This window comes from Tasmannia lanceolata, unplaced genomic scaffold (assembly GCF_043159265.1).
Source record: "Tasmannia lanceolata isolate RefF3 unplaced genomic scaffold, GAP_Taslan_0.1 ptg000008l, whole genome shotgun sequence".
In the NCBI taxonomy this organism is placed as follows: domain Eukaryota; kingdom Viridiplantae; phylum Streptophyta; class Magnoliopsida; order Canellales; family Winteraceae; genus Tasmannia; species Tasmannia lanceolata.
Genome location: NW_027518685.1, coordinates 2,999,839 through 3,014,003, shown reverse-complemented (window position 1 = coordinate 3,014,003; position 14,165 = coordinate 2,999,839). Strand labels below are relative to the sequence as shown.

The window sequence follows — 14,165 nt, the reverse complement described above, 5'->3', positions numbered from 1 at the left end:
AATACATTGGCATTGCCTGAAAGAGTTGAAATTAGATAAATGTGGTACAACACCTCTTCTCATCTCATAGCATCCATAAGAAATATACAATCCCAGTGTATGTCAAACAATACTCAAAAAGTCAAATTTTGGTTTAAACTATCACATCCAACCCATGATATCCAGCAGAGAGTAATATCTTAAGTTCTTAGTTCTCACTTTAGACACTAAACATTCATACAGTAAAAAATGTTAGACACTAAGGGTGTGTTCGACAACCATTATAAAAATGGTTTCCCTCGGTTTTTTTGGCGCCATGGTTTTAAATTTCGATCGAAATCTGAAATTTCAGATTTCGGTGGAGACCGACACCGAAATCATATAAACCCGAAATGGTATTTTATTTCATCCGAAATTTCGGAATTTCAGTCGAAATTTCACCCAAAAACCTGTTTTTTATTAATTAATTTAATATTTTACTGAAATTTCGACCCAAATTACCGAAATTTGGCCGAAATTTTGTATTGAATAAAATAGTGTTTTGCTTGGTTTGCCGGATTTCGGCAGAAATTTCGGTCGAAATTTCGATTTTGGTGGGGTCCAAAACCAGTACCGAAATCGAAATTTAAAACCATGGTTGGCGCAGAAACAAGAAAAGCATGAAAATCCGGAAAAGCACATTCTGGAGCAAGGGCCCTCAGAGTCCGTTTCCCCTATTTCTACTTTTTCGGCGACAGGTAGGTGAGATTTTGTGGAGCGACTAGGAGTCGCTTCCACTCATTCTTATTAGTCCGATATTGCATGAATCTTCTAGCAAGAATGAGAAGCGCTCCCGAACATGCCCTGAACATGAATCTCAATTAAAATAAATAAGTTAGAAAAAGTGAAATCATTTTTCCTCTCTTCTTCTTTAATTTTGATCCCTCTCCCCTTCTTTTCTCTATACATGCTCCCCAAATGCCAAAAGCAGAAGTTTTTCTACTTTACAGATTTGAAGCTTTGATGCTGGGAACCAATAGAATACTTTATTTTTGTATTCGAACTCCCAAAACTCCCCTTGAAACTTGTTGGGAGTATGTGGGTAATTTTGTCTCTCAAAGTTAGCATATGTATATATTTTAACACACCTTGAAAACCCTAATAGACCTTCTCTCTCTCTCTCTCTCTCTCTCTCTCTCTCTCTCTCTCTCTCTCTCTCTCTCTCTCTCTCTCTCTCTCACACACACACACACACACACACACACACACAAACAACATGGTATCAAAGCTACGGTCTATACTACATGTGAGATGATGTCAGTTAAATTTCTAAAAATGATAAATTCCTAAAACAAACTTATTTTCATTCACAATCTAATTCAATCATGGAAATCGTTTTACAAAGGTGCCTGTTTATAAGAGTTTGCATGACTTTTCCTAATCCTACTCAAAGAAGGATAAAAGCTCTTCTCATTGTTGGACATCCAAACACAACTATCCTAAAACTTCTAAGATTCCAAAAATATCTCCCCTAAAGCAACTCAAACTTTTCCTAAACATTAGCCAACTTTGGACGAACAATTCCTAATCCAAACTTTAAGCAAAATAACTCCTAACACAACTAAAACAAGGGCTAATTTTCGCCAATAGGAAATTCCAAATAAAAATAAAACTAATTTTCGCCAATAGAAAATTCCAAATAAAAATAAAATTAAATGAATTAATTTGCGGATCCTTTGTGAACAAGGACCGTTGATTGTAGCGTCCTCCGATATCTAGATGATCTCGGGGCGATCGGCCGTCGGGTAATATGATCCGGCATCATCTCGGGCTTGATCATCGATCTGTGTCATCCGATGGTTGATCTGAGTATCCTGATTAGTCTGATCATTGATTTGAAGATCTCGGCCTTCGAATGGCTGGGATGCACCTGCATCACCCTCCAAATCTAACAACTATTACTCCAATCATCTCTCCTAGCCAACACATCAATAACATTTTGAAACTATGTCAGGAAGAGTTCTCACTTGCTTTGTTTATCACTACAGCAGTCAAGAAGTAACATATCAACGACCAAAAACATGTGAGATTAATGTACACAATGATAGAATTCAAGAGATTGTGAACCTCACTGGTTATAGACAATTAAACTTTCGCATAAGATATACATATTCCCTCTAAAACTGGGAACGTTGCATGACTTGGTTATTGCATGTCTATTTCTAATATATCATATGTAGTGGCAGGCAATATGGAAAGGTTTGAGAGGCCATAATGTGAAGAGGGATGCCACTCCAAAATGATCATGATATTACTTGGAAAGAAGTGTTAGGGAATTGCCAAATACCATCTGCCAGATTTAGCACGGTGTTTTGACATCCTTAAAGCCAAATATGAGAAAATGGGATAACCCATCCACATGGTGAGTGGAAAAGATATGGCTAGACAAGGTGGAATAGCTAGAAATCCCCCTTAGTTACTTTCCTTCACAATATGAATTTCAAAATTGTCAATTGCTGATAAGTTTCATTTGGAATGATATAAAGGCGATACCGGGGTTGAGACTGTAGCTCAACGGTCAAGGCTTTGTTCTTAGACCTAAAGGTAGGGGTTCAATCCCAGCTTACGTACCAAAAAAAAAGGCAATACCTCGCCCCATTTCGCAATGCATTTTCTAGAGTCCAATGCCCACACACCCTCAATGGGGCTTTCTTGAGCTTTCCAATAGTTGCCTCATTTGGGCTCTTGTGTGCTGGGATGAGTCCTTTTCCCATGGTGAAGGGGAATTTCTTCCCTTTAATGTATGTATGAACTATGAAGATACTTTCATTCCATAATTAGAGGACTTGGATGAGGGAACCTAAGAATCCTTAATCTAAGAAATTAGGGGTTATGGCCCTTGTGGGGACTACAAACACATCCAGTGACGTCCCCGAATTAAGTTTGGCTCTTTCTTGGCTTGCTATTAGAACAAAGTCAGGAAAGTAACATTCCAGATTGAAACAAAATACCCAATGCATCTTATATGTAACTTTTAATAAGAGCAGCCTTTCTTATACTCATCCAATGATATGGTTCAAACCAAGGTTGCCAGAGTGGGAAGAGGGAAGCGAGAAGCGAAGGCTCCTAGGATGGTGGGAAGCAGGAGGCGTAAAGAGTCGGGGGAAACGCCGGGGTGAAGCGCCGGGGAAGCGCATTCCCGTTTTGGGGAAGCGCGATTCCCGTTGTTGGGGAAGCGCGATTCCCATTTTGGAGAAGCGTGATTCCCACTTTTTGAGGAAGCGTCAAGATTCCCGATTCGGAACCGGGTTCCGGGAAACGTGAGTCCCCGATGCAGGGGAAGATTCATGCTTCCTTAGTTCAAACAACTGTTTGAAAACACGGACGCGGCGCGTAACGCGGCCAAAGGAAATCCTAGTCGACTCAGCACGACACGATCGAGTATTCTATGACGCAGCTAAGTACTATGACATATGCATGATGCAGCATGCCCATTTGTTAAGTTAATAAAAATTTCCCCTCAACTCCATGTCCGAATAAAAATAAAATGAAGTAGGGTCAGGTCCACTTACTTTTTATTTTCTTGATTTTTTATACTTCCCTGCTTTAGATTTGTATCCACTTATGATCTTTGAGAAAGGTGGAGAGAAGTTTGTTTCAGTGTGGAGGCTAAACAAAAGGTGGTTCAAGTATGGGGGCCTCCTCCTCCGGGCTTCCTTAAACTGAACTTTGATGGTTCTAGTTTGGGAAATCCAGGTCCGGACGACATTGGAGGAGTCTTGAGAAATGACTTGGGGGAGGCATTATGGGCCTATGCTGGACCCATTGGGGTAGCAGACGCATCGGAAGCGGAAATTCGCGCAGTTTACCAAGGGATAAAACTAGTTGATCAACATCATTTGGCTTCCTTGGTTGTAGAAGGTGACTCCTTAAATGTGATCTCATGGTTCAAAAGATCGCAAAATTGCCCCTGGAGAATCGACAGTATTTTTGATCAAATTTTTTATAGGATTGGTTCATCACCCATGCCATTTTTGCATGTGAGACGATCTGTGAATTCGGCGGCGGATGGATTAGCTGAGGGAGGGCGTATCCAAAGATTCTTTAGCATTATTTGATTCCCTCCCTCCTTGATTTGTTGTTTTTTGGAATAGTTGTTTTTCTTTATTTCCTCCTTTATAATCTGACCATCTCGGTCCTCTTTTTTTAATATATTCTTGGCTACCATTCAAAAAAAAAATCAATGATAGAGCTTAAAAAATTCAACACACAGCCTTAATTGTCTAAAAAACATACCTCAAATTGAAAACTCCTAAAACAGGTTGTTGATGAAGGCTCCCATTCAGCAATCCACTCTCCATTCTGCATTTCCCCTTGTTTAATGGTTTTTATATTTAAAATTGAAGTGAGTTTGAAAACAAGAATGATTTTTGATTGAAGATAATGGGAAAGCCCCAAAAATGGGTCTCCTTGTAAGAAACGTCCCATGTGATCCTCATGAGTGTTTTGACTGAAATGGTAATGTTGCCGAATGTTTCAACCCAAATAAGCAAAAGATTCCCGAAGCATACCAAAGCGAGTGAGAAGCATTACAAAATTGCATGCTAGTTTCGTAGCGAGGTATGCCAAAATGACTAGGTTTTGGGAAATTTTAATTCCGTGTCTAAAAGTAAATTCAGTCGTCTTAAATGATGCATTGATCTTCAAACAAAACAAATACTTGGAAAATTGCAACCCAAGCATGTGTACCATGAAAATTTTAATAATGGAAAAGCCCCAAATTCTAAAAGAAATGCTCATTGCAGTCGTTGGTTTAATAACTTAAAAGAAAATTAATAAAATGGAAAAATTACTGAGACCTGTCAAAGTTCTGAACTAACAGTATTTCGGCATCCCGAGAGGATCTTGGAAAAGCCTGCAGTTCTTGAAATCATTCCGCTAAATGTTGAGGTGGAACTGATACTAAACCTGTTTTATCAGGGACAAGAATAATCTTTTCTAAGGCCACCCCATACATGAGCAGATATTTCACCAGCTCTAACTCATTATCTGTCGCCAAAAATGATGTTATCTTTAATTTCTTGAGGTATAGTGGACTTCCAGTAAATACTTTTTCTAAATCGTCCCCCGTGTAGCTCTCCTCGGAAGCCTAACAAAAGAATCACAGAACCAGTTGTAAAGGAGGATACTAAGCAGAATCACATGAAGTATAAGAGCTTTAATCACTATTGATGCTTACAACGTTGCCGAGAGTCTGGTTGATGCTAGCATCGTTGTCGAGAGTCTGGTTGATGCTTGCATCGTTGCCGAGAGTCTGGTTGATGCTTGCATCGTTGCGGCGAATCTTGTTATATATCATGTAAACCATTCGGTTCTCTAGAACCAAGGTTTCAAGATTGGGAGAAAACTCGAGCATTTTAGCTAGACCAGGAAGCTCCATCTTTCTCAACACCATTGCCAACTCCAAATACCTGAATTTATAGGGGAGGATCTCTTCAGAGAATTCACCCGTTTGTTGCTGATGCTTTGACATAAAAAACAACAACATTAGTTTGTAATTAGATTTCTATAAAGGAAGGGACAGAAGGAATTTCAGTCTCATGCATAGATTAGTCTGTAAATCAACAATAAATACTAAGCTGTCATTGTATCAAACATGTTGAGAGAGATAGCCAAGATATCTTCCATTCCATCACCGTCATTGTGTTCCTCACGTATGTGCGTGTCTGCTCATTCAATCTCTTTTGTTCACCAAAATGTGGTTGTTATCTTGTAAAAAATCATTTGATTGGCGGTTGCAAATTGCAATTTCAAAATACATTATATTTTAATGTGATTTTGGCATTGGGTCCACTTTTTTCTCTTCTGTCTTGACTTGTGAGCACTGAATCTTTATCTTGACAGTGAAGCACAAATTTGTCTTAAAGATATTTATGAAATAAATGATAACTAGCATATAAGTGTTGCATCCAAAAAAATATATAGAATGCAAGTGTCAGACACTTAAAAGAATCAGTTAAAATATCCATACCTACAAATATCCATGAAGCATACATGCCATATCCAAACAAATATACAACAAAATGAGTGATAGATCCACCAATACATAATTGGCATTTTGAAACTTGACCATGAAGAGTTTTTGTGTGCTCTGTTTACAACCATAGCAATTTTTAAGTAACATATCAATGTGGCAAAAAAATGTGATTTTTTGTCACATCGACGTCCGCAATAATACAATTCAAGAAATTGTGAACCTCGCTGATTGTAGACAATTCAGCTTCTCCATATGATGCCATTAAAAAAATATACATATTTCCCATGGATATACATATTTCCTCCAAAAATAGGAAGTTTGCATGAATAGGTTACTACATGTCTATTTCTAAAGTTCTTGATGTAGTGGCAGACAATTTCAAAAAGCTTTAAAGGACATGCTATGGAGAGGGATGCCACTCCTAGATGGTCATGATATTACTTGGAAAGAACTGTTGGCGAATTTTTTTTTTGAAAACGAAAATCTGGCTGTTGGCGAATTTTCAACATCAAATTGTAGAATTTGCTCCGTTTTTTGACATCCTTAAATCCAAATGGGAAAATGTGTTATCCCCTAACCCTTCAAATGCTGGATAAAAAACATATGAGTCGGTGGTGGAATAGCTGGAGACATGACCGAATTTCCTTAATAATGTTAGTTTCTAATTTGTCAATTGTTTAAAAAAAAATTCTTGGAATGATATACGACATGCAGGTGATACTGCTGCACCACTTTCCAATTCAGTTCTAGAAGCCAATACCGAAACACCCTTGGTGGGACTTTCTTGAGAATAGTCATCTCCAATAATTGCCTCATTTGGGCCCTCGTGCTAGTATATGTCCTTTTTCCATTAACGAGAGAAATTTTAGCCCACTAACGCATGCTGGAAGACACTTGCATTCCATAATCACAGGATTCGGATGAGGAAAACCAAAAAAATCCTTACTCCAAGAAATTAGGAGATATGGCTCCTCATGTCCTACAAAAAACACTCCGAGTCCTTCTCTCCAACTTATGCTTTGGCGCTTCCTTGGCTTGCTACCTCTCTCCAACTTATGCTTTGGCGCTTCCTTGGCTTGCTACCAGGAACAAAGCACTCATCAGTAATCAATTTTGAGGAAATTAACATTGCAGTCAGAAAAACAATGTCCTTGTATCATATGTGAAACTTCTAATAACACCAGGCGTCATCTATTCATCCAATCTGCATAATCCAAACAATAAAGTTTTCCTTCTTTGCATTATCTAATCAATTTAAATCGGGCTGATTCTGTCTCTACTTTTTCAGTATGTAGAATATTTCCTTCTTCACTGAGAGGATGGGATGTTTGTACTTTGCGGCACATTTTATCCCCATTGTGATTAGGTTACCTTTAAATGAGAAGAAACTTGAAGATCCTCACAAGCATAGTCTCCTCGGCATCGAATATCACAAAAGGAATCATTATTGAGAATATTAACCAAGCCAGGTCTCCAGCTTCGCTTTAGCATCTTTTTGAGGGGTGCTCAGATTGAATCCTGTATTATTGCTGAAATGCCCCCAAAAAAGAGGACAGCCCAGTGCACGAGGCTCCCGCGGTCTCCAGCTTCGCTTTAGCATCTTTTTGAGGGGTGCTCTGATTGAATCCTGTATTATTGCTGAAATGCCCCCAAAAAAGAGGACAACCCAGTGCACGAGGCTCCCGCCATTGTGGGCTCTGGTGAGGGCTAGATGTACGCAGCCTTACCCCGAGAGGCTGTTTCCGTGACTCGAACCCGTGACCACCAGGTCACAATGGAGCAACCTTATCGCTGCGCTAAGGCTCGCCCTCTATCGCTGAAATACCCCAAAACGCCCAATAAATCCGAATGTAAAATTCGACTAAGTGGGGGGTATTTTTGTCATCTTTAGGGCTGAGATTAGGACTCCTTGATGAGGTGTATAAATCAGAGAAGCAGGATTCGTACTTGGAGTTGGGGATTCGCGAATCCCCGAATCGCGAATCCGAACCGTGATTCGATTCGAATCCCCGATTCTGGGGAACCCCGATTCCCAATTTATGAAAACCCCGATTCCCACTTTATAGGAACCCCGATTCCTTGCGAATCCCCAGCTTATCTCCAGCGAATCCCAACTCCCCAAGACTCTCAGCGATTCCCCGGTGAATCCCCGTCGACTCTCTGGCAAACCCACGATTCCCGCTTCCCACCATCCCAAGAGCCTTCGATTCCCGCTTTCGAATCCCGAATCGAATCCCGCTTTCGATTCCCGCCTTGGCAACCTTGGTATAAATACTAATAATAAGTTTTATTTCCCCATAAAAAAACCCTAATTTGGAGAGTGTGGAGGTTGCGGAGGATTTCGAGAGAGGAGAGCCGATTTCCAGAGGTAAGAGACTCGATTTTGATTTTGTTCTCAGTTTTCGATCTCCATACTCCATAAGAAATAAGACATTAAGATCCAAACTAGGGTTTGTGTGCTGTTTCGTTAGCCAAACTCCGTCCAAAAAGTTTTGAAACGAAAATGGAAGTTTGGGAGCAAGAAATCACGACCCTCGAACGGATCTTGAGGATCTGGTGAAAGGATAGTTGTTTTGTTTCAGATTAGGGAAGATTCGAGTTTGTTGGAGTCGTTTACTTCCAATTACCTCCAATGAACTTTGTGTTGGGAAATTCAATCAAAGCACAGATCTGAGATGATCAAACACTAGAGTGTTGGAATGATTTTCATATGAGGAAAGAGTGAAGTTTTCAGGTAAAAGAATCACCAAAAGGAAAGATCCCGCAATCGGGAAAAAAACTCAAATCACATGTTCGGTCGACCGAACCCGATAAGAGTGATTTTATAAAATAAAACTAGTACCTGCTGTCTGGTCGACCGAAGATCGGTTCGGTCGATCGAGCTGGTTTGTTTGACCGATTCTTGGAATTGGTTCCCGGTGTGTTTTGTGGGTGTAGTTCACCCCGAAGGACTTTTTTTCTATCCTAAGATATTAACCTAGGGTTAATAATTGTTGTAGGATAAAGTTCACAGAAACTCAGAGGTCTTGCCCGTCAAAGAAACTTCGGATAATAACGAGGTGATTAGACTTGTTCTTATATTAGTTGCTCTTCGTCTAATTGATGATCTTTATGCAAGGGGATGTATGAGTTAAAGTATGTTTGGTAAAACAGTAAAGTATGTCTGTCAAAGAGACTTCAGATAGCAACGGGGTGATTAGACTTGTTCTTATTATTTATTTACAGATGCTGAACAGTAGGAAATCGTATCTCGCAGGATTTGGGAGCCAGCAGGATAGACTCTAGGACTCATGTTTTTTATTTATTTAGAGGCAGTAGCAAACTTAAGATGTATAGGATTCTGCTTTCTATATATATATATATATATATATATATATATATATATATATATATATATAGGATTAATTGTAGTCCAGGTTGAACAGATGAGTTTCCATAGTAGACTCCTATTGATGACAGATCATTTAACTTGATTATTTCTTTTAGTTTTTTTTTCTCCGTATATTGCATGATTGTAGGAATTCCTTGTATGTCTGTAGACCGAGGTTCTTGGACATATAACGCTGTTGCATGCTTGGACTGAGTCCTTGGTTCGGGGCGTGACAATCGCTTTAGCATCCTTTTGAGGGGTGCTCTAATTGAACCCTGTATTATAGTGTCTTCGAGCGAAACAGTGAAGATATTTGTTTCAAGTGTATCTTTTTTTTTGAAATGGTGAAAAATATCATAAAAAGAACAGGGGGGGACCGAGATGGACCACACCCGAGAATACAGGAAACAAGAAAAAGAAAGAAAAATTACAAAATAATACTCACGGAGGGAGAAAATCAAACCATTCCAATTCCGAACGACTAAGTGTATCTATCTACCAAACAAGATAGTGTTGGAAATTTGGAATTAAATATAGACCAAAAATAGGATTACAGATGCTGATTCAGTTTCATTTCAGTACATAAGAATCCTCCAGTGAATCAAGACTTGTGCTAGGTTTTATTTTATGTTTGAATTTTATGTTCCTAATCATAATACCGGATATTTTCATTGAATTTAAAACATGATTGCAGTTAGTTTAGAAAAAGAAAAAGAAAAAAAGAAATCACACCAGCAAATAGAGAACGCAAATAGAAACATACCTCCATCCACCACAAATTATCGATCTTGAGCCTACGGACATGAGTAAGACCATTCAGAGTCTTCCTCCAAATTTGGAAATTGTTCCCCAACAAAAAAATAATAACAGCTTCGACCAGAGACGACACATCCTTGAGAATATAATCATCCGCAACATAATTGTTAAGGGTTAGAGATAAAAGATTGGGAGCATCAATCTCAACACATCCATCCATTTGCAAAGTATTCATGATCGAGAGAGTCTTAAGCTTCACCGATGAGATTATGAGATCAGTCATCAAACAAACATGATCCAGAACCAAATTCTCGAGATTCGGACAGAACGTAATCAGATTCGGTATGGTGGAGTAATTTAATCCGATTCGTTCCAAATAAAGAGTCGTAATTGAGCCAAATCGCAGATCCGGAGTCGGATCGAGACCAGGCAAGCAGAGTTTCAAAACCCTAACCGAACCACGACTGAAAACATAGTCATTAAAAATGTAGGGCATGGAGTACTGTGGAAAACCATTGTCTTTCCAGTCCCTCTCGAGTTTTAAATCGAGATCTTTGACGTTACGAAGGATAGCAAAACGGATCCATGAGGATAAGTGTGATTCGTAGAGTTTGTGATCGAAATAGAACCAGATCCGGAGTCTGTTGATTTCGGATCCTTCGTGGAGGAGTAGCGCCCGGTCCACGAAGCCCGCAAAGATGCGACGGCTTTCTGATTTGTCTTCGGTTTCAGAAACTATGAGGCGTTGATCGAAATCGAGATTTGGAGTAAGAGTCCAGAGGTATCTCCATCTTTTAGAGAGAAAGCTTGTATTTATAGCGTCTAGGATGGGGAGAAAGGAGAGGATTTGGATGAGAAGATTATCTGGTAAATTGGTGATGAAGCAATGTTCAAGGTTAGGCTCCCAATCACTGTTTTCCTCCTCCTCCTCTTCTTTTCTTCTTCTTCCTCGGAACTAGAACCGTTGTTTTGTTCTTCTTCTTCTACTTCCATGTTTTCTTCTTCGTCTACTTCCATAGAAAAAAAAGAAAGACTACTCTGAAAGCAATGCAAATAGAATAAGATTTTACGAACGACTCTTTTGTTCTCGTGTTAGGGGTCCTTAGGGCTAGGGCTCCGACGGAGAAAGAAACGGAAACGTTTAAAGCCACGTGGCTTATGTAGAATCCTCTGACGTGATCAAGAGCAACGGGCCCGCCTCGTTTTGAGTTTTTATACGGTGTAAGCCCTTATGAGATTTTATATGGGGGTAAGGGCTTACAACAATACGGTAAGGGTACCGCCCTTGATATCTGATCCAACAGCAGCTCAATCAAGGATGGTACTTCCACCGTACAAAGGCCTTATTGTCCTAAGCACTTACACCATATAATTTTCAGCCCTTATATAAGCTTATTTTTAAAAAAGTACTGTACGGACCACAATATAGGATGATCCAAACTAGGGGTGCAAGTTTGGCCCTATCAGCCCTGACCTGCCCCTAAGCCCAAACAGAGTTAGGGCTGGATTTTCCAACCCTGAGGGCGGGTCAGGGTTCATTTTTTTAGACCCTGTCTCAGGTTGGGTCGGATTCTGGGTTAATGCCTCGGGTACCGTGACCCGGCCCGACCCTAAGTTTTCTATTATAGAATCGAATCATCTGTGCATGTTTCTTTTGCTAATGTTTTCTATTATCTTGGATTGATGTTTCTTTAGATTATTATTATTAATTGTCTATGTTGCCCGTGATGTTGTTGAATTCATATTGTTTTATTTTGTTCCCTTCCTCTGTTTATTGATCATTTTGTTCTATATGATAAGTAGTTGCTTTATTTTTGGCACTCTTAACAGGTATTGCACTAGGGTGAATTAGGGCCAGGCCAAGGCTAGCATTGAGCCCTGTAGAGCGAGCAATGGGTTGAGGTTTTTCGGCCCTGACTCAGGGTCAGGGCTGGTCAAGGCAGAGATAATGGGATCCAGGATTGGGCTAGGGTTTTGAAAAACCTGACTCAACCCGACCCTGTTGCTGCCCTAATCCAAACCGTCCATGTAATGGGCCACAGCGTAAATAGGTTGTGCCCAAAAATCATTTCTATAAGATGATCCCAACACTCCGATCTATAGAGGAACTGCATATTATAGAACTTCTATAGATCGGAGGACCAGGATCATCCTATGGAAATGGTTTTTGGGCCACAACCTATTTACATTGTGGCTCATCACATGGACGATTTAGATAGTACTTTTTGGGAAATAAGGGACTATAAGGGCTTACACCATATAAAATCTCGTTTTTGGGTGATTAAACTAGTAGTAAAAGCCCAATGTTCATCTCTTTTCAGTTTTTAATCTCAGCCATTAATAGAAAAGTGAATGAGCTGATTTGGAGAAACACATTTAGTCCGGACGGAGGTGAAATGATTTCCTTTAGAAGTTACGGGCAACAACTTTTATGAGAAATTATGTGATGCCAGATCGGGCATGACCTTGAAAAAAGCGCCACCCTTGATATTTGATGCAAGAGCAGCCCCTTTAAAAGACGAAATTTGGCAAAATCCGAAATTCAGGCATTCTGAGAACTTGATTTTTTTTTAAATATAGAATTATTCCGAAATTTTGGTAATTTTGGCCAAATTTTGGTAAATAATTAAATAATATTTTTGTCATTACTGGATTTCGGCTGAAATGCAACTACCGAAATTTAAACAGAAACCGAAATTTAAAACCATGGTTTCAACAGTATTTTCCCATCTTGAGCTTTGTTCCATATCAGTTTGCAGGTTGTGGATTGCAACGGGAGGGTTAAAAGAGCACGTTCAATGATTATGTTTCTAAAAACTTCCAGCAGACAGTTGGGGATGTTTCATTCCTTGATTTCAAAATTAATGAGAGCTAACAGGGACAATGGGAGAGGAACCTCATCAGGGAGAGGCTCCTTCAGCCAATTGCCATACTAAAACGCTTATATTTGCCTTTTTTTTATATTGATACACGAGGATGACCATACAAGCACGGAAACAAGGCGTCCGCACCGTCTTTAGTTTAGCTTGTCTGGTTCTTCGTTGGCCAATCGCCTGCTATGCTGAATCGTAGGCTTAATATGCTCAACAAGGTCCCTTGTTTCCTCAATGATATCCATTAGCTGCTATGTGCCCTTTGCTTTGTTGCTGGCCCAAGCTAGTAAGTTTCCTGAGTCACCTATAATAAGGGAACCCAAACCATGCTCCGTGAACTATTTCAACACCATAGGGGGGACACTCTTGCCTTCGCTTCATTGACATCACAGACCCCATCAGGACTTGAAAAGGATAGAATTGCAAAGCCAACTGAATTCCGAAACAAGCTTCCAATGTCCACCCGCACCGGGTTTCCCTTTGTGCTTCCATCAAAGTTTAACTTAATCAAACCAACGGGTTGTGGTGCCCACTTTGGTAGTATTTTAGCTTCTTTTCTTTTTTCCATCACTATCATCGACTCCCTGGTGCTATATATTTGAGAATCATTTCCATTCCTACACCAATGAATACAATCTGCTTTGATGTCAAACTCAACTTTTCCACAGTTGGGAGAGGAATTGATTTTTAGATCCAACCATGGCATCTAAATGGCCACATGCGAAATCAATACACTGAAGGAAAAGACTTACGAGCTATTCATCTTTGCACGTCAGTTGATCAACTATTCCACAATGGAAAATGGGATACTGAAAATCTCCTAGGCCACACAACAATCAACAGCGTCCTTGACAAAACTCTTTCAATCCCAGTAGCCTCAAACGAAATTATTTGGAAGCCTATATCTGATGGAAGATTCACTCTGGAGAGCCCTTGGAATTGTCTTCGGACAAAGAAGCCAAAGATTCAATGGGCTTCCTCCATCTGGTTTAGAGGCCATATCCCAAGCAGAGCTTCATTCTTGGCAAGCTCTTCATCAAAAACTCTCCATCCGAGACAAACTCCTGGGTCTGGGCTCCTGAGACTCACTGTCTGTTGTTTTGTGGCGTTTCTCCCACAGAAGAAAGGCACTCGAATCCTTATTAAAAGAAGAGGAAGGGATTAGAACCTC

The 14,165-nt window shown here is 39.8% G+C and overlaps 1 protein-coding gene across 1 annotated transcript; it reads right to left on the bottom strand.

Moving 5' to 3' along the window:
• Positions 1–4,581: 4,581 nt before the first annotated feature.
• On the bottom strand, positions 4,582–13,562 carry LOC143882433 (putative F-box protein At1g49610). The gene is made up of 4 exons (XM_077385925.1): positions 13,365–13,562; positions 10,129–11,076; positions 5,198–5,482; positions 4,582–5,107 (listed from the first exon to the last, which is right to left on the bottom strand). Exons 1-4 carry the CDS (start codon positions 13,560–13,562, stop codon positions 4,889–4,891), a joined length of 1,650 nt encoding a protein of 549 aa, XP_077242040.1. The 3' UTR covers positions 4,582–4,888.
• Between the last annotated feature and the right edge of the window lie 603 nt (positions 13,563–14,165).

Coding starts and splice junctions, on each gene's coding strand:
- LOC143882433 (XM_077385925.1), bottom strand. CDS start 13,562: ATGGAAAAAAGAAAAGAAGCTAAAATACTACCAAAGTGGGCACCACAA. Junction 5,483..10,128: donor ATAATTTGTGGTGGATGGAG/GTATGTTTCTAT, acceptor TTTATGTCAAAG/CATCAGCAACAAACGGGTGA. Junction 5,108..5,197: donor ACCAGACTCTCGGCAACGTT/GTAAGCATCAAT, acceptor TTCTTTTGTTAG/GCTTCCGAGGAGAGCTACAC.